Source organism: Mustela putorius, unplaced genomic scaffold (genome assembly GCF_011764305.1).
Source record: "Mustela putorius furo isolate JIRA1106 unplaced genomic scaffold, ASM1176430v1.1 tig00000407_pilon_pilon_pilon, whole genome shotgun sequence".
Lineage (NCBI taxonomy): Eukaryota > Metazoa > Chordata > Mammalia > Carnivora > Mustelidae > Mustela > Mustela putorius.
Genome location: NW_025421373.1, coordinates 14433980 through 14455944, shown reverse-complemented (window position 1 = coordinate 14455944; position 21965 = coordinate 14433980). Strand labels below are relative to the sequence as shown.

The 21965-nt window shown below is 37.8% G+C and overlaps 1 protein-coding gene across 1 annotated transcript; it reads left to right on the top strand.

The window, feature by feature from the left end:
• Window positions 1-630: 630 nt before the first annotated feature.
• On the top strand, window positions 631-1699 carry LOC101690118 (transcription initiation factor TFIID subunit 9). The gene has a single exon (XM_004737949.3). It carries the CDS (start codon window positions 1266-1268, stop codon window positions 1554-1556), a length of 291 nt encoding a protein of 96 aa, XP_004738006.2. The 5' UTR covers window positions 631-1265; the 3' UTR covers window positions 1557-1699.
• Window positions 1700-21965: the final 20266 nt, after the last annotated feature.

Sequence of the window (21965 nt, the reverse complement as noted above, 5' to 3'; positions counted from 1 at the left end):
CACTAAATATTGAAATAAATAGAAGAAAATAGTTCACCAATGAGCTTGAACTCACCAACACATGATGCTAGTCTATTATCCCACAAGCCACTTAAACTTTAGCCTCATACAGATAGGAAAAACAGAAGAAAATAAGAATATAATTTGTGACTCAATGTAAATGGTCACATCTTAAGGGAATATATTATCTGTGAATAAGAAAAAAGAAACATACAATCTAATGCATGTTTTATATTTTTTGAAGAATATCAAATGTTGAAATCCTAAAAATACCTAGGTAATGTTGATGTATTCATAAAATAATGCTTGTGCTAGAATAACCAGGAAGAAAAGGTGTGGCAAGAAATCTGACATTGAGTGCTGCTGTCACTAGAGGTATTTTCCACAGAGAGTAAGTGATATACATAAAAGTGTATGACACCAGTCAGGCAAACTGTAAGTGTATGGCAGTGTTACAGAATGTGATTTTAGCCAGTCTAAATCAAAAGAGTGTTTAGAGCAGAATGGTCGACAGCTGCATTAGGGCTCTGTTACCGGAAAGGCAAAACCAAAAAAATAAAAAACAAAACAAAACAAAACAAAAAAACTGATGGGTAATTCAGTAGTATAAAAAAGACCTGAACAGGCTTCCGAACATCCTGCTCACTGGTACACCAGGGGTTGGAAAAACCACGCTAGGCAAAGAACTTGCATCAAGATCAGGACTGAAATACATTAATGTGGGTGATTTAGCTCGAGAAGTCTGATCAACGGATATCATGGAGTCTGGCAAGATGGCTTCTCCCAAGAGCATGCCGAAAGATGCACAGATGATGGCACAAATCCTGAAGGATATGGGGATTACAGAATATGAGCCAAGAGTTATAAATCAGATGTTGGAGTTTGCCTTCTGATATGTGACCACAATTCTAGATGATGCAAAAATTTATTCCAGCCATGCTAAGAAAGCTACTGTTGATGCAGATGATGTGCGATTGGCCATCCAGTGTCGTGCTGATCAGTCTTTTACCTCTCCTCCCCCAAGAGATTTTTTATTAGATATTGCAAGGCAAAGAAATCAAACTCCTTTGCCATTAATCAAGCCATATTCAGGCCCCAGGTTGCCACCTGATAGATACTGCTTGACTGCTCCAAACTATAGACTTAAGTCTTTACAAAAAAAGGCATCTACCTCTGCGGGAAGAATAACAGTTCCACGGTTAAGTGTTGGTTCAGTTACTAGCAGACCAAGTACTCCCACTCTTGGCACACCAACCCCACAGACCATGTCTGTGTCAACTAAAGTAGGGACTCCAATGTCCCTCACAGGGCAAAGGTTTACAGTACAGATGCCCACTTCACAGTCCCCAACTGTAAAAGCATCAATTCCTGCAACATCTGCAGTTCAGAATGTTCTGATTAATCCATCATTAATTGGGTCCAAAAACATTCTTATTACCACTAACATGGTGTCATCACAAAATACTGCCAATGAATCATCAAATGCAATGAAAAGAAAACGAGAAGATGATGATGATGACGATGATGATGATGATGATGACTATGATAATTTGTAATCTAGCCTTGATACTTGTAACATGTATACTTGGTCTTGAATCCATTGTACTAGATTAAACGTGCATGCTGGGTATTTTCAAGTTGTGTTGTAGAAAACTTAAATGCTATTTAATGAGTAAATATAGTTATCCTTTCCGATTGAGATGTTGGGTTTTCTTTAATAGGATTAGTAATGGTTATTCATCAGCCTTTAAGTGTAAAAAATAAAACTTTTCATCAGTTTGAAAAAAAAAAAAAAAAGACCTGAACAGAACTAATTCTATTGAAAAGGCTATTTCCTAGTGTAAAGGCATTTCATTAATGTCTATTCTTTCAGCTGGCACTTCTGTATAAAATTGTTTGACAGCATGGTAGGTGTTCATGGAAACTGGAAAGAAAAACTATATTGAGATGACTACAGAAGAAACAATGAGTGGTTTAAGTTTCAGCTTTCAGGAATATGTTAAATCTTCCATGAGATATAGGTATTTTTACTCTTCCTCAAACAAGTATCTTGAGTAAAATATAAACTGTTTAATTAAAGCATTAATGATGTTTATGCATTAATAGCTATAATGATAGCTATAATAAAAAGCTGAAAATACTATGAGATCTAGGAAGAGCTCTTGACACCCAGACAAGTTGAAGATGGCTTTTAATCCCAAATTTGGGATTTTTCCCTACAAAACCATCAGAAAGTCATACCTCAGATATGATTGGCCTCAGATGGGAGGACCAATGGCCTATTCCTCTGGTTTGCTGTTAGAAGAATTAGGTTCCTTGCAGAGTTTCATCTGTATCTTGACCCTCCAAAACCAAATGTACTCAATCTCTGTGGTCCCCCCTCTTGCCCCAGTTAAACTCTTCTGACCCTACTTCATTTTGGAAGTTTTGAAGTTCAAAGGTACACTCTGTCTCTTGTTTGCAGAGACCCAATAGAATTTAAGTCCTTTTTTTTAAAAAAATTTATTTATTTATTTATCTTTTTTAAAATAATTTTTTATTTTTTATAAACATATATTTTTATCCCCAGGGGTACAGGTCTGTGAATCACCAGGTTTACACACTTCACAGCACTCACCAAAGCACATACCCTCCCCAATGTCCATAATCCCACCCCCTTCTCCCAAACCCCCTCCCCCCAGCAACCCTCAGTTTGTTTTGTGAGATTAAGAGTCACTTATGGTTTGTCTCCCTCCCAATCCCACTAATTAACTACTTACTTCCTACGTGCACTGAGCAAGAGAATAGCTTAATATTGGCTCAAGCAAATAGCATTTATTCCTTCTACAGAATTGTCTCCTAATTGGATCATGTGGCTAAACTTAAAAATGGAACTGTCATGTAGATAACTTTTGCCAAGAGAGTGGAACTTAAATGTTCTTGCCACCTTCCTCCCCACAAGACAGAGCATGAGGGGTACAGATGTATATCACATCACCATTATGCAACCTAAAGTATCTTAGTTATATTTGTTAATTTTACCTCAATATAGCTAAAAACAAAATGATTAAGTTAAAAAGTAAAATAGCCCAAAGAGCTCTCATCTCTTGAGGATACCTCTTCAGGACTCTGAAAGGACAATTAAAAAAACACTGTTTATAAAGGGACAGGAAAAAAGAATGTGTTTAAAAGATGCAGGTAGCTACTTACAAATTTAAAATATGTTGACTAGAAAAAAATGTGTGAAAAATAAATGACTATGTTATCAATTCTTTAAAAAAAAATGGCAGTGAAAATATAAAGAATTACAAAAGGAAAAAGCTAATGCACAGCAGACTTTTTTCTCTCTCTCTCTTTTAAATCTGTCTCCTCCCTGTATTTCCTCCCACCATGGAAAATTCCTCTAATGCGATAGCCTTCTCCCTCCCTATGTTTACTGGATACGTGTATTTTGGCAGCATAGAACCTGACCTCCTTCTGGTGTTTGTGGAATTCTTTATTTTGTGCCATGGTGAGTAGCATAGATAGCCTCTAACCCCATAGCCAGACACGTCAGATGCTTGCTGCCCAAGCTTCCCTGGGCTAGATAGAGTGCAGTCCGTGGGAGCAGCCTGATATACTCTCTCCATCTCAGAATAAGATATAAGAAGTTCATAACCTAGAGAAGTAGATGCGGTGGTGAAGCTACCATAGTGGAGACAAGAGCAGTTCAGAAATGCCCTGCTCCCCCAAGTTCACTATTTCTTCCAACACTTCAAAAATGAATTCTTTCCTGAGGGCCAAAAGGGGCACCTGGATTATTTCCCCAGCTATAAGGGTCATGAGACTGTCAGCAGTCTCGTGAGCATTTAATGTGCTGTGCTGAAGGAAACTTCTAGCACATGTCTGGGACTTGAGGTTCTTGACCACTAATATAATTTACCTGCTGTACATACAGAGGCAAGTTACCTAGTATCATCTGTAAACTGAGGGAGATAGTATCTAGTTCACTGTCCCATGGTATTAGATAATTCATATAGACTATCTGACATAAAGTTAGTCTTTAAATACTAGCTATCATTGTCCTTGTTGCAATTTCTAATACTAACTCTGTGAATATTCCCATTACTATTCCACCTTGCCTCCTTTAGCTTGTGAACTGTCAGCCCTCATGTCCAGTTCCTTCAGTTAAGCAGGATCTACTCACCCCTAACAACAAAATCCCCATTATCTCCTGGCACACTTTCTGATATTTTTTCTTCTTCAAATATGGAAATTTATGTGAACTTACATATAAATATAACTTCCAGAATATAAATATTTGATGGTAACATTAGTGGTATATTAATTTAATAAACAGAAAAAGTAATAAAGCTATTTTAAATTTTATCTTCTTGATACATAATGCTATTCCATCTTCATTTCTAATAGATATGATTCTTTGGAATAAGGTGCATCCTTCCTTTGTTATATTCCTATTTTTATTTTGTTCAAACAATTCCACATAATATGTAACAATAGTCATGAGATTCTATGTACTACTTGGTTACAATTCATATTCCCATTGATTATATGATTATACTATTTCTCCTATCCTATACTACCATGTATATATATATATTCTCCCCACCCCAGGATTCATGAATTCCAAATATGTTAATTCTTTAATGCATTTATCTTCTCATATTACTTCCTTTGTTATGGTTCTTTTTCATGTTTAAGAAGATGTTGATCATAAGAACTGATTCCTAAGTTAAAACAGTGTTTTTTAAAATCTAGTCATGCCTCCTGGGTTATTGCCTAATTGAGAAATGATCATACAAAGCTAATGCTTTCTCAAGATCATACAAGAAAATGGCACACAATTCCATAAGAATTAAGTTTTATGCATGTATAAAGGATATTTACTAAGATAGGTACCAAGGGAGTAAAGATTCTTAAAGTTTATAAACTAATAAACTAGTTTATTTATAAACTAGTTATAAATATAACTATAAACTAATATTTTATAATTTTATAAACTAAAAGTATATTTAATAATATATATAAATAATTTATATTTATATATATTTATAAAATAGATTTTATAAACTAAATTTAACTTATTATTAGAATTTCCTGAGCTCTTATTGAGCTCTTATGAAGCTTAGCAATGAGGACAATAATAAGCATAGCTATAAGGCAGCATCATTATTGGATCTAGAGTTGGTCATGACTGTTAATTGTTGCTGTCCTTGATTGTTAATTATAAGGCAAGTACCAAAAAACCCACATTCTCTTCTCTGGTGTATTTAAGAAAAATGTGAGTTTGTTTCATATCCAGTCTGAGTTACTTACCCTATTACATATTCCTTTCCTTGGTCCCAGGTCTCCAATGAGCTGCTGGTCATTCTACCCTGAAATTCTTGGACTAAAATCTCCCACCCATACATAAATATATATGACTAACTCTTTGCCATTCTCAGAAATGAATAAATACAAGACAGGGTATACTTTTCCATGATTGCTACAGAAGTCTATCTGGTATATATCAACTTTTACTGAAAGATTGCAGGTCAATAAAAAATTTGCTGTGGGGATCAGAGGCATTTAAGACTGAATGTCAAATAGGTCTCTTTCACAATCCAAGGAAAAACATAAAAACATTGAACACTACATAGAGACTTATCTGAAGGTATAACCCAGTTCTTGGTTGCTCTACCTCTTCTATGGTAGAGCATAGGTTGGTCCTGCCTCTTCTATAAGGATCCCTTCTTCAAATTTTTCTTGAAGGCAACCCCATTCCTTATATACACAGGTTAGTGCGAGTCTGAAACCATTCACATATGACTTTCAGGAAATCTGTGGATCCTATAATCCACTAGTATATAGAGCTCAAATTCTGAGTTATTCATCTCAGAAAGACTGACGAGTTGGAGGATGAGGATGAATGATTTACAGAATGAAGTATAGCACTCCATCTGTGAGTTGTAAGCATGCCCCGTTGTTCTTCCTGATAATCCAAATGGATCAAAAATACACATCCACAAACATCTTCCTAAGATAAACATTAATTCTTAGAAAGAATATAGTATAAATCCTTATTGAAGTAGAGAAATATTTTATCAACCACAACTTAATTAGTAACAGTTGCCCCTGGATTTGATGATAAGATGAACAGGAGAGAAAGTTCTCCTTTGTTTATCCATTTTCAGATTATGCTCACAAGCCTGTCACTCTGTAAGAAACAGACAATTCCAGTGACTAACTTTAATACTGCAGCCCAGCCCAAAAGCTGCATTCTATAAATTCCAGTGATTTTCTGCAAAAAGAGTTTGTTTTGTTTTGTTTTGTTTTGTTTTGTTTTATCCTGACTGGCAATGATTTGGTTAAGAAATAACAACTTGGATGGATTGCTCTGTGTTCTTTCAGAATTCCTTAATGGATTTAAACTTCTTGGAGGCCCGGGGTAGCTTATGTCCTCCTTCTCTAACAGTGCTTACTGGAATCTTCAACTAAATGGTATACTTGCTCTTGAATCTTTGTCTTGGGATCTGCTTCTGGAGATTGCAAGCTAAGACAGTGGTCATCCTTCTCTTTTCAGATAGACCAGAAGCTTTCTTTTTTTTTTTTCCAAAGATTTCACTTATTCATTTGACAGAGAGAGACCACAAGTAGGCAGAGAGGCAGGCAAATCTTAAAAGTTCATAGCTATGTCCTCCTTTGTGTTCCCACTGAACTCAGCTCTATGACATTATCTGAATGTCCCACTACCTAGCAAGTTAATCCAAAATAATTATCAGGCATTAATCATAAATGTGTTCCTTTCACCATCTCGGGTACAAAAAAGAATAAAATTTTAAAAGATCTTGGAAATAAATACTCACACTTTATAAGTTTGACAAATAGTAAGGAGAGGAACTAATATGTATTAAGTACTTTGATTAGGCAACTATGCTTGATGTTTGTCAAATTTCCTTTCTATGGTTTGTTACACATATGGGTTTTCACTCTAGAACAACTAGATGACCCCTCTGAATTCTGAGCAGTGTCACAGTGAACTATTACATTGTTACAGTATAACAACATATATTTTTATTAAGGTTACATTGCCATTATAAAGTGGACAATGGAATCATTTCCTCCACAGGGCAATGGACTTCCTTTCTTTAAGATAAGGATTGGTACTGGGCATGCCCTTCCAGAACCTTAGAAACTAACTTTGTTCCTTAGAAACTAACTTTGTTTCTCAATAAGTCTGGGAAGAACTTTATTAGTTGCTATGGGAGTTGAGAGATTCAGTCCTCTTCTATTTATCATTAAAACTCTGTTAGGGCTTCATCTCTTGTTCGAAGAATTCTGCTCTCATCTTGCACAGTCTTGTCAAAATTTTCTATACACAGAACTGTCATGTTGTTCTAATAATGCATTTACATTACAGGAAACTGGTAACGTGAAATACTTACAGGGTGAGGAAATCAGAGAGAGATTGCCAAAATGCTTGGAGTTCAGTCAAAAGACAGGGATAGTACAGTAGGTGATGTTTTCTATTCTGCAGAAGATCATAAATGGCTATTACATTTCTTCAAAGTCATGTTTTTCATAATGTTGCTTGGAAAAAGATCCTACTTCTGCTTTAAGTTATAGGAAGAAATTAATTTCAGTTGACTCCTTCAACAAGAAGTTGTGACTGGGTATGCTACAATGTATTTCTAGCTTCAAAGAGAGCTGTAAGAGTACAATGCTATGCCTGTATTTAGTAAAACCTACTGCAATGGTTAGGGATTTATGTTCTGAGAGTTTTCAAAGAAAATGTATTCATTTCAGAGCAGTTGCTTGAGATGACCAATTTTCTATTGCTTTGCCTCATTTCATTCTCATTTGATTTATCTGAGAGTTTGGGGGAAATGAACTATTTCACATCAATTAATTTTCCTGACAATTAGAACAGTTTGTTTTATTTTAAAGATTTTATTTATTTATTTGAAAGAGAGACAGAGAGAGCACAAGCAGGGCGGTAGAGGACGGGGGGTGTGCAGAGGGAGAGGAACAAGCAGACATCCAGTGAGTGGACAGCCTGATGCGGGGCTCAATTGCAGGACCCTGAGATCATGACTTGAGCCAAAGCCAGATGTTTAACTGAGCCACCCAGGTGCCCCGCAGAACTGTTTATTTAGTCACACTGGGAAAGATTTTAAACTTTACTTAAAAATAATCCTTGTGGATCAAATTTATGATTTCAACCTGATACCTGTTGGCTCTGCTGTCCTGTGGGGCAGTGAAGTCTTGTCCCTGTATTCTTTGGACTTGGTGCTATACATGGCATATCCATCTATTCAGTGCCTGCTTTGCAGGGTAGCATGACAAAACATGATATCTTCCTTCACTGAGTTTATATATTTAGAAGGCATTCAACACAAGTGTATTAAATTAATGACCATTAATTAATAGCACAAATCCCCCCTGGCTTATTGTCTCTCCTTGCAGACACAGGAAAATTATACATATTGCTACTTAACAAGCAATCTTGCCCAGTTATTTTGGAGTTTCTCCAGAGGAGTCTTCCATGTACTTGGAAATAGGTCTGCTAATGTTCTCCCCTTTTATAATTATCAGACCTAACCACGTATGTTTTACATACGTAAATTTACCTATGTTGTCCTCATAACAACTAGAGTGCAAGAGCTGCATGATCAAATGTGGAAGAAAACACTTTCTGCCATCTTGACCTCTACTTGGTTGGTGGATCCCAGAAACAGGAATGTTTCATGAAATTACTCATGAAAACAGATGATTTGGGTTCTGCTTTTAAACCCCTCCTTCCATAAGTGCTGATGAACAAGCTAGCAGGCCAGGAGTTGGGGAAAGCTACCATGTCATTGTCTTCCACCATCCACCACTCCTTTCTCCCCACATACATTGGCTCTGACTGTTCTGATTTTTCTAACAAGCAAAATTAAAAGCTCTCATTTGTGTTAACTTGCACATAGATATTGAGGGGGCCCCACCAGCCAAGAAGATAACTCCTGTTTGTGCTGAACTAGGACAACCTTTATGCCATCTTGAGTATTAAGGGCTATTTCAAAATATACATTCATACCAGTTCTCATTAGTTGTTTTAATCAACCTTGGCATGGGAAGGCAGGTAACTAAGCAACTATGCAATTGGTTTCCTAGGGCTGATGTAACATTACCACAAACTAGATGGCTGAAGACAATAGAAATTTATTCTCTCACAGTGTGGGAGGCCAGAAGTTCAAAATCAAAGTGTCAGCAGGGTTGGTTTCTTATTGGAAGCTTAGAAGAGAATCTCGTGCCTCTCTCCTAGCTGTTGGTGATTGCTGGATTCTTAGCAGTCCTTGGCTAAGGAACCAATCACTCCAATCTCTCTTCTATCACCATGTGATGCTCTTTTTCTGTGTCTGTATCCCTGGGTCCAAACTTCTCTCTTCTTATAAAGACACCAGTCATATGGGTTAGGGCCCACCCTAACTCTGTGTGACCTCATCATAACTTGATTATGTCTGCAAAGATCCTATTTCCAAATAAGGCCACATTCATAGATTCGGGGTGGACTGGACATGAATTTTGTGGAGACATGCTTTAACCCAGGATAGAACCTATGTTTTTTAACTGGGAATAAAATGCTGTCTGCTTGATAATGGCTAGAAACAACGCTTTCCGAGTCCAGAAGGCCATTTCGCTTTACTTCTGCATGGAAGCTCTGCTGAGGTTGGGAGAATATTAAACTTCCAAAAAGTCAAGTATTATTATAGATTCAATGCCCTTAGCCTTTCTGTCTGTTATATCCAGTGAGCAAGTCTTATCTAGTCACAGTATATAAGGCTCAGTGATTTTGTACCTGATAGTTGAATAAAAATGACCTGCTTGGCACACAGAATGTAAAAGATACCAAATCTTATTACCTTATTTCTGTTGTTTAATATTGTATCATGGAATCTTCCACCTAAGGGTCTTTTTTTTCTTTTTATTTATAACCTTTGAAATACCTTTTTTTAAAAATCAAAACTAGGAAGACTGTTAAGCAAAGTATGGATATTAAAGTTATTAATTCTGTTATATGAAGTATATGCTTTTGCAGAATATATTACTTCAAGAATGAGTACTTACATTAGATATTTTAAGCATATAAATGGAATTTAATTTTATCCTTGAACCAGACACAATGGGCACAATAGATCCAGCACAGGTATGGAATCTAGAATGATAATGTTACATTTCTATTTCCACAGCAAACCTGTGTAATTATCCTGGTTAAGTACATAATTTGTTTAATCTATATTCCTTGTTTGCATTTTCTGACTCTATTATTCAGTACCTGAGCAATGTATCTAAAACTTACCATTTAGTGTCAAATTAGCTTCTGTCATAAACTACTCAAGAAGACTAGTTGTATGAAACAAGGAGTTATCCTAATGGTTGAATAAGGGAGTATTTGGCTTAACCAAATTTAATTAATATAAATGCTACATAAAGACTGATTTTCAAGGAAATACAATACAATGAGAAACAGAGTACAACACAGCCCAAATGTGGGCAAGTAAGAGCTTCTTCCAGCTCTAAGTATAACCATCACTGAATGCTCCTTTATATCATTCAGAGAGATGAGGATGCAGAGAACGGGAAACCCTCTTACACTGTTGGCAGGAACGCAAACTGGTGCAGCCATGCTGGAAAACAGCATGGAGGTTCCTCAAAAAGTTAAAACCAGAACTACTGTATGATCCAGAAATTGCACTACTAGGTATTTACCCAAAGGATACAAATATACTAATTCAAAGGGATACATGCACCCCAATGTTTATAGCAGCATTATCAACAATAACCAAATTATGGAAAGAACCCAAATGTCCATCAACTGATGAATGGATAAATAAGAAGCAGTGTAGATATATACAATGGGATGTTACTCAACCAAAACAAAGAATGAAATCTTGCCATTTGCAATGATGTGGATGGAACTGAAGTATATTATGCTGAGTGAAATAAGTCAGTCAGAGAAAGATAAATACCATCTGATTTCCATCATATGTGGAATTTAAGAAACAAAACAGATGAATATAGGAAAAAAAGAAAGGCAAACCAGAAACCAACTCTTAACTATAGAGAACAAATTGAGGGTTCCTGGAAGGGGAGATGCGTGGGAGGGATGGGTTAAATCAGTGATGGGGATTAAGGAGAACAGTTGTGATGAGCACTGGGTGTTGTATGTAACTGACGAATCACTAAATACTACACCTGAAACTAATATTATACTATATGTTAACTAACTAGAGTTTAAATAAAAATTTGAAAAAAAATAGGGGTGCCTGGGTGGCTTTCGGCTCAGGTCATGATCCCAGGCTCCTGGGATCGAGCTCTGCATCAGGCTTTCTGCTCCACAGGGAGCCTGCTTCCTCCTCTCTCTGCCTGCCTCTCTGCCTACTTGTGATCTTTGTCTGCCGAATAAATAAATAAAATCTTTAAAAAATTTTTTGAAAAAAAATAATCAGAGAGCTGGTTGGCTATTTCAGAGCCTTATAGTTAGCATATGAGCTTTTTGATGTTCTGTAATAAATATTCTATAGTACTTAACCAAATGTTAGTCAATAATCTAAACATTTTATGAATATTAGCTCATTTAATCCTTTCAGTAATTGTATCAATGTACGTACAATAATTATCCCTATTTTAGAGTTGAGAAAACTAGTCACAGATGTACTAAGTGACTTGTCTGAAGTCACAAACTGAGAAATGGCAAAGTCAGGATTTGAATCCACATAGGCTGGGTCTGGAAGTCATGCTCCCACTCCTGTTCTACATTGCCATGTTAAGGGGTGGGGGTGGTGTCTCTGCGTATTTGAAATCACACTCTACAGAATATCAACTTTGTGCTCCATTGATCCTTGAAGACTAGTTGTCAGTCTCTATCATATTGACAAAGACAGGATGAAATTATCTAGGGAGTATTAAAATAACATAGCTGGAATTCATATTTCACTCACTTAGTCAACCAGTCTTTATGAAGCAGTTTCTAGGTTCTAGGCACTCTCTTTTTTTTTTTAATTTCTTTATTTGACAGACAGAGATCACAAGTAGGCAGAGAAGCAGCGGGGGGGGGGGGGGGAGCAGCCTCCCCGCTGAGCAGAGAGCCCGATGTAGGGCTCGATCCCAGAACCCTGGGACTATGACCTGAGCTGAAGGCAGAGGCTTTAAACCCACTGAGCCACCCAGGCACCACTCTAGGCACTCTCTTATGTACTACTTGATACAATGGCAAGTGAAACACAGTCCCCGTGTTGTGGTGGAGGGACACAGGCATGCATGTAAATAGCTACATCATATACCATCTATTAGGGCTCAAAAGCACAGCACCGTTAGAGGAAAACATCTCAGCATGGTGCCTCTGAATTGGTCATAACTCAGTATAAATAATCAACCTCCTCAGATGCCAAGCAACGTATGTTGATGTGGTTCCTGGACTTCACTGCAGGACATTTTGAATGCTGACTCATTCATTTAAATACTTGTTTTGAAAAACCTGCCAGCTCATCTGGGATCTGCAGACAGTGCAGGGCATGACTCTCAGTCCAAGAAATGCTTGCTTGCATTTATGTATCCTTCCTCCGCATATCTGATGCAGGCAACCCACTGCTTTGTTGATCAATTACGGGTATTTAGCATTTCATCAGAAGCCAGGCCTTTAAAGTTTGGCACAAGAATTAATGCAGGATTACCAACTATGGACTTTTCTGGCCTCAATGATTTTATTATTATTAATCAGGGTCTAGCAGGAGTGGGTCAGTGCACTAAGCACTTTGCATGCATTATCTCATTTAATCTTCACGGCTTCCCAATGGGGTAAGTATTCATAATTATCTCTATTTTACAAATGAGAAACTGAGGTTTAAACTTTGCCTGGCTCACAGGAAATGACAAGGTCAGAACTCATCTCTAGCTCTATCAAAGTGTAATCTCGTGCATGCCCTTAACTGCCATGTTATTCTGCCTCTGCTTCATTCAAAAAGCACCACTGAAGAGCTTCACCACAATTTGCACCTCCAGAGTGGAACACTCAGAGTACAGTGTGGAGACATGTGGTCCTACAGCTCTTAATTATAAACAGTAAGCCATCAATATCCATGGCTGTTCTCCCTTCCACTTGTGACCTTTGAGCCTTTGAACAGTGTTTAATGGTGCAGATGAGTATGCTTACATTTATCCCATCAGTCTAACAAATCTCTTAAAATAAGGTAAGACCTCAGCATGGAATATATCTGGGCCCGCTAGCCTGCCAGGAAGCCAGCAGGGCTTAAGGACATTATTGCTAGTTATTGTTATTCTTGAAGGTCACCACTGTCAAGTCAGAGGTGAAAATAGGACAGAGGAGAATATAAGGGGCAGGGTAGATGGATGTTTACTCACAAGTGGAACTGGGGCATTAGGTCGGAAGAACTTGAAGTTATTAGTGAAGTCATAATTTTTAAGCTATCATCTAAAAGTCATTCCTTTCTCTAAGAAATACAATTTAGTAAGGCATAATGTATAGATTATTAAGTTTTCAGTAAATGCATAATATTACAGTTTAAAATAAAACAGTGTTTTATGTAGAGATTATATTTATAAGGACATTAAATTGAGAGAAAACCATTATTAAAAGTATCAAGATGATAGGGTACACTGTGAGATACACGGAGACTCGGTAATTAAATATTCATCCATTCATTCATTCACTCAGTCATTTTTTCCAAAACATTATTAGACATTTCGTTAATATAATAGCAATAAAAATAATAAATAATATTAGTTTTTTAAAAATTTTAGATGGTTTGTGGATTTTAAGATAGACTTTAAAATATTCCTTTTAATTAAAATTAGAAAAAATTGAGGGGCTGTACTGAAAGTCAGTTACCATGATAAAAATTAGTATCCAAATTTGAACAAATCAGTTAGCTTCTCTAAGTCTCAATTTCCTCATCTGCAAAGTAAAATGTTGGACTAGAAAACTCCTAAATTCTTCTCAGGTATAAAATCTCACGCTGCATGCACAGACCTCCCATTTTTCTGCCTAAGGATAAAAGTAGTCTCTCTAGAATTAATCTCAAGAAGCCAAGTAGAGAAATTTTATAGGCAATGATTATGAATATATACAAGACTTGAAATAGAACTGAACTGTGAATATATTGAGAGGAGAGGAGAGGGGACGTTAGAGATTCTAGAATGGAGAAAGAACATAGGCTAGAGAATGCTGCCCCTAGATTAGAGACTGACCTGTGAACAATAAGAAGTTACTGGAGATTTGTGAGCAGACGACTAACAGTGGCACTATCTGGGTTTCATACAAAAGGATAAATACATTGAAGACTTGACAAACTTGAAGTGTTTGGGGTACTGTTTAATTATTTAATTTTTTCAAACACAGAGCTATCACAGACAAAAAGAAAAGAAAGAAGGGGGGAAGGAGGAAAGGGGGGATGGAGAAAGACGGAGGGAGAGGGAAGGAAGAGAGAAGAGAATTTGAAGGAGAAAAATATCCAGATAAATGAAATAACCATTCTACATATCTATCTGAGCTATCTACATAGTTTATTACTATGTATAATCTCATGCCTGGAGGCCAGTAGCACTGCAGATAGAAATACATAATTTCATGGTTAGATACCCGAGTTACAGCTCCAACACACTCTGGCAGATGTCTATAAAATATATCTAAATTCTTTCTTTTTTGAAGATTTATCCATCTATTTATTTATTTAGAGAATGAGGGGAAGTGGAGGAGGGGGAGAGAGAATCTTAAGCAGACTCCCCACTGACCATGGAGCCCCTCATGGGGATCAGTCCCATGACCCCGATCTCATGACCCTGATCTCATGATCTCATGAACTGAAATCAAGAGTCAGATGACCAACCTACTGAGCCACCCAGGTGCCCCTATATCCAAACTCTCTTAATAACAATATCCTGGGGGAGGAGTCAAGATGGCGGAGAAGTAGCAGGCTGAGACTACTTCAGTTAGCAGGAGATCAGCTAGATAGCTTATCTAAAGATTGCAAACACCTGCAAATCCATTGGCAGATCGAAGAGAAGAACAGCAATTCTGAAAACAGAAAAACAACCACTTTCTGAAAGGTAGGACTGGCAGAGAAGTGAATCCAAAGCCACGGGAACATCGACCCTGGGGGGAGGGGCCGGCTCCTGGCAAGCGGCGGAGCAACGGAGCACAAAATCAGGACTTTTAAAAGTCTGTTCTGTTGAGGGACATCGCTCCAGAGGCTAAACCGGGGCGAAGCCCACGCGGGGTCAGCGTGGCCTCAGGTCCCGCAGGGTCACAGAAGGATCGGGGGTGTCTGAGTGTTGCAGAGCTTGCGGGTATTGGAACGGGAAGCCGGCTACAGAGACAGAGCCGACAGTAAGCTCCCAGCTCGGGGGTTACCTTGAACCGGTTGCAGGCGCAGTGAGCTCGGAGCGCGGCTGGAGGTCAGGCAGACGGGAGTTGCTGGGCGCTGTCCTCTGAGGGCGCACTGAGGAGTGGGGCCCTGGGCTCTCGGCTCCTCTGGGCTGGAGACCAGGAGGCCGCCATTTGTATTCCCGTCTTCCGTAACTCTACGGAAAGCGCTCAGGGAACAAAAGCTCCTGAAAGGAAACCCAAGCGGATTACTAAGCCCGGCCCCTGGTAAGGGCGGTGCAATTCCGCCTGGGGCAAAGACACTTGAGAATCACTACACCAGGCCCCTCCCCCAGGAGATCAACAAGAAATCCAACCAAGACCAAGTTCACCTACCAAGGAGTGCGGTTTCAATACCAAGGAGACCAGCAGAATTCCAGAACAGGAGAAAGCAAAGCACGGAACTCATGGCTTTCTCCCTGTGATTTTTTCAGTCTTGCAGTTAATTTAATTTTTTTTTCATTTTTTTTCTCTTCTTCTACTAAATTTTTTTTAACTTTTAGCATTTTCTTTTTTAACATTTTTTAACTAGTTTATCTAATATATATATATATATATATTTTCTTTTCTATATTTTCCTTGATTCTTTTTCTTTTTTAAATTATTTTCTGTTCTTTTTTTTCCTTTCTTTTTTTTCTTTCTTTCTTTTTGAACCTCTTTTTATCCCCTTTCTACCCCCTCACGATTTGGGATCTCTTCTGATTTAGTTAAAGCATATTTTCCTGGGGTTATTGCCACCCTTTTAGTAGTTTACTTGCTCCTTCATGTACTCATATCTGGACAAAATGACAAGGCAGAAAAATTCACCACAAAAAAAAAGAACAAGAGGCAGTATCGAAGGCTAGGGAACTAATCAATACAGACATTGGTAATATGTCAGATCTAGAGTTCAGAATGACGATTCTCAAGGTTCTAGCCGGGCTCAAAAAAGGCATGGAAGATATTAGAGAAACCCTCTCGAGAGATATAAAAGCCCTTTCTGGAGAAATAAAAGAACTAAAATCTAACCAAGTTGAAATCAAAAAAGCTATTAATGAGGTGCAATAAAAAATGGAGGCTCTTACTGCTAGGATAAATGAGGCAGAAGAAAGAATTGGTGATATAGAAGACCAAATGACAGAGAATAAAGAAGCTGAGCAAAAGAGGGACAAACAGCTACTGGACCACGAGGGGAGAATTCGAGAGATAAGTGACACCATAAGATGAAACAACATTAGAAGAATTGGGATTCCAGAAGAAGAAGAAAGAGAGAGGGGAGCAGAAGGTATACTGTAGAGAATTATTGGGGAGAATTTCCCCAATATGGTAAAGGGAACAAGCATCAAAATTCAGGAGGTTCAGAGAATGCCCCTCAAAATCAATAAGAATAGGCCCACACCCCGCCACCTAATAGTAAAATTTACAAGTCTTAGTGACAAAGAGAAAATCCTGAAAGCAGCCCGGGAAAAGAAGTCTGTAACATACAACGGTAAAAATATTAGATTGGCAGCTGACTTATCCACAGAGACTTGGCAGGCCAGAAAGAGCTGGCATGATATTTTCAGAGCACTAAATGAGAAAAACATGCAGCCAAGAATACTATATCCAGCTAGGCTATCATTGAAAATAGAAGGAGAGATTAAAAGACTCCAGGACAAACAAAAACTGAAAGAAATTGCAAACACCAAACCAGCTCTACAGGAAATATTGAAAGGGGTCCTCTAAGCAAAGAGAGAGCCTACAAGTAGTAGATCAGAAAGGACAGAGACCATATACAGTAACCGTTACCTTACAGGCAATACAATGGCACTAAATTCATATCTCTCAATAGTTACCCTGAATGTTAATGGGCTAAAAAGCCCCAATCAAAAGACACAGGGTATCAGAATGGATAAAAAAACAAAACCCATCTATATGTTGCATCCAAGAAACTCATTTTAAGCCCAAAGGCACCTCCAGATTTAAAGTGAGGGGGTGGAAAAGAATTTACCATGCTAATGGACATCAGAAGAAAGCAGGAATGGCAATCCTTATATCAGATCAATTAGATTTTAAGCCAAAGACTATAATAAAAGATGAGGAAGGACAATATATCATACTCAAAGGGTCTGTCCAACAAGAAGATCTAACAATTTTAAATATCTATGCCCCCAACGTGGGAGCAGCCAACTATATAAACCAATTAATAACAAAATAAAAGAAACACATCAACAATAATACAATAATAGTAGGGGACTTTAACACCCCCCCTCACTGAAATGGACAGATCATCCAAGCAAAAGATCAACAAGGAAATAAAGGCCTTAAATGACACACTGGACCAGATGGACATCACAGATATATTCAGAACATTTCAACCCAAAGCAACAGAATACACATTCTTCAATAGCGCACATGGAACATTCTCCAGAATAGATCACATACTCGGTCGTAAATCAGGACTCAACCAGTATCAAAAGATTGGGATCATATTTTCAGACCACAGTGCATATTTTCAGACCACAGTGCTCTGAAGCTAGAACTCAACCACAAGAGGAAGTTTGGAAAGAACCCAAATACATGGAGACTAAACGGCATCCTTCTAAAGAATGAATGGGTCAACCGGGAAATTAAAGAAGAATTGAAAAAAATCATGGAAACAAATGATAATGAAAATACAACAGTTCAAAATCTGTGGGACACAACAAAGGCAGTCCTGAGAGGAAAATATATAGCGATACAAGCCTTTCTCAAGAAACAAGAAAGGTCTCAGGTACACAACCTAACCCTACACCTAAAGTTGCTGGAGAAAGAACAAGAAAGAAACCCTAAACCCAGCAGGAGAAGAGAAATCATAAAGATCAGAGCAGAAATCAATGAAATAGAAGCCAAAAAAACAATAAAATGAAACTAGAAGCTGGTTCTTTGAAAGAATTAATAAAATTGATAAACCCCTGGCCAGACTTATCAAAAAGAAAAGAGGAAGGACCCAAATAAATAAAATCATGAATGAAAGAGGAGAGATCACAACTAACACCAAAGAAATACAAACTATTATAAGAACATACTATGAGCAACGCTACGCCAACAAATTTGACAATCTGGAAGAAATGGATACATTCCTAGAAACATATAAACTACCACAACTGAACCAGGAAGAAATAGAAAACCTGAACAGACCCATAACCAGTAAGGAGATTGAAAGAGTCATTAAAAATCTCCAAACAAACAAAAGCCCAGGGCCAGACGGCTTCCCGGGGGAATTCTACCAAACATTTAAAGAAGAACTAATTCCTATTCTCCTGAAACTGTTCCAAAAAATAGAAATGGGAGGAAAACTTCCAAACTCATTTTATGAGGCCAGCATCACCTTGATCCCAAAACCAGACAAGGATCCCATCAAAAAAGAGAGCTGTAGACCAATATCCTTGATGAACACAGATGCGAAAATTCTCACTAAAATACTAGCCAATAGGATTCAACAGTACATTAAAAGGATTATTCACCACGACCAAGTGGGATTTATTCCAGGGCTGCAAGGTTGGTTCAACATCCGCAAATCAGTCAATGTGATACAACACATCAATAAAAGAAAGAACAAAAACCACATGATACTCTCAATAGATGCTGAAAGAGCATTCGACAAAGTACATCATCCCTTCCTGATCAAAACTCTTCAAAGTGTAGGGATAGAGGGCACATACCTCAATATCATCAAAGCCATCTATGAAAAACCCACCGCAAATATCATTCTCAATGGAGAAAAACTGAAAGCTTTTCTGCTAAGGTCAGGAACACGGCAGGGATGTCCATTATCACCACTGCTATTCAACATAGTACTAGAAGTCCTAGCCTCAGCAATCAGACAACAAAAGGAAATTAAAGGCATCCAAAGCAGCAAAGAAGAAGTCAAAGAGAAATTAAGGAGTCTATCCTATTTACAATTGCACCCCAAACCATGAGATACCTAGGAATAAACCTAACCAAAGAGACACAGAATCTATACTCAGAAAACTATAAAGTACTCATGAAAGAAATTGAGGAAGACACAAAGAAATGGAAAAATATTCCATGCTCCTGGGTTGGAAGAATAAATATTGTGAAATGTTTATGCTACCTAATGCAATCTACACATTTAATGCAATTCCTATCAAAGTATCATCCATCTTTTTCAAAGAAATGGAACAAATAATTCTAAAATTTTTATGGAACCAGAAAAGACCTCTAATAGCCAAAGGAATATTGAAAAAGAAAGCCAACGTTGGTGGCATCACAATTCCGGACTTCAAGCTCTATTACAAAGCTGTCATCATCAAGACAGCATGATACTGGCACAAAAACAGACACATAGATCAATGGAACAGAATAGAAAGCCCAGAAATAGACCCTCACATCTATGGTCAACTAATCTTCGACAAAGCAGGAAAAAATGTCCAATGGAAAAAAGACAGCCTCTTCAACAAATGGTGCTGGGAAAATTGGACAGCCACATGCAGAAAAACGAAACTGGACCATTGCCTTACACCACCCAAGAAAATAGATTCAAAATGGATGAAGGACCTCAATGTGAGAAAGGAATCCATCAAAATCCTTGAGGAGAACACAGGCAGCAACCTCTTCAACCTCAGCCGCAGCAACATCTTCCTAGGAACATTGCCAAAGGCAAGGGAAGCAAGGGCAAAAATGAACTATTGGGATTTCATCAAGATCAAAAGCTTTTGCACAGCAAAGGAAACAGTTAACAAAATCAAAAGACAACTGACAGAATGGGAGAAGATATTTGCAAACGACATATCAGATAAAGGGCTAGTGTCCAAAATCTATAAAGAGCTTAGCAAACTCAACACCCAAAGAACAAATAACCCAATCAAGAAATGGGCAGAGGACATGAACAGACATTTCTGCAAAGAATACATCCAAATGGCCAACAGACACATGAAAAAGTGCTCCATATCACTCGGCATCAGGGAAATACAAATCAAAACCACAATGAGATATCACCTCACACCAGTCAGAATGGCTAAAATCAACAAGTCAGGAAATGACAGATGCTGGTGAGGATGCTGAGAAAGGGGAACCCTCCTACACTGTTGGTGGGAATGCAAGCTGGTGCAACCACTCTGGAAAACAGCATGGAGGTTCCTCAAAATGTTGAAATAGAACTGCCCTATGACCCAGAAATTGCACTATTGGGTATTTACCCTAAAGATACAAACATAGTGATCTGAAGGAGCACGTGCACCTGAATGTTTATAGCAGCAATGTCCACAATAGCCAAACTATGGAAAGAACCTAGATGTCCATGAATGGATAAAGAAGAGGTGGTATATATACACAATGGAATACTATGCAGCCATCAAAAGAAATGAAATCTTGCCATTTGCGACAACATGGATGGAACTAGAGGGTATCATGCTTAGCGAAATAAGTCAAACAGAAAAAGACAACTATCATATGATCTCCCTGATATGAGGAAGTGGAGATGCAACAGGGGGGTTAAGGGGGTAGGAGAAGAATAAATGAAAAAAGATGGGTTTGTGAGGGAGACAAACCATAATTGACTCTTAATCTCACTAAACAAATTGAGGGTTGCTGGGGGTGGGGGTTCTGGGAAGGGGTGGTTATGGACATTAGGGAGGGTATGTGCTATGGTGAGTACTGTGAAGTGAGTAAACCTGGTGATTCACATACCTGTACCCTGGGGGATAAAAATAAATGTTTATAAAAAATAAAAAATTATTTATAAAAAAATGAATGACAAAATACAAATCAAAACCACAATGAGATATCACCTCACACCAGTCAGAATGGCTAAAATCAACAAGTCCATTTTATAATCTGCTCTACGAATTGATTCTCTCTCATATACATATAATTAGTTTTCAAGTAAATAGATAAGCTAAGAAACAAAAATGCCGGGATGTAAAAAAAAAAAAAATTATAAGAAGCCAGTTGCAGAAAACCTTACTCTTCTCTAATGTGATTTCTTATTTACTGCTCACTTTGTCAACTGTTGCTAAACAAGGACATTACAAAAGAGAAAGTAAAGAACTAAAAAAGAAAAGAAAAAACATATTAGCAAGATTTTGAAGTGGCAATGATCATTTAAAAATACAAAGCTAGAAGATTTCTGTAATATACAGTGAGCCTCCTACTCAGCTTCTCACCTGAACCCTCAGACAGTCAAGCGAACTTCTAGTAGCTGACGGCGCGGAAGTCTTTGATGTCCCACGAAGGCTGGAAAAACATGGGAGAGGATGTTAAAGAAGAGGATGTTTTATTATTTCTGGTTTCAGTCCTAACAAATTATTGGTTAAGGTAAAAATAAAATGGCTTTCATTCATACTGAACTAAACAACCAAATACTCTGTGTATTTCATAGAATATAACTAAAGAGAGATTTTTACCCAACCGTGAGTTCTCAATGTCATCCCTGACTGCAAGATGGTCTAACTTTTCCTTGAATCAAGATTCAGGGTAGAAATGAAACTATCTCTTCACTTGGGGCCTGCAGAAGGTGCTGCTAGGAGTAAGTTAGGGTGTACATCTTCCTAGTTAGTTGCTTTTAAACATCCAGAATGAAAAACCAAAGCATAAATCAAAGGCACGATTCCAGATTGTTGCC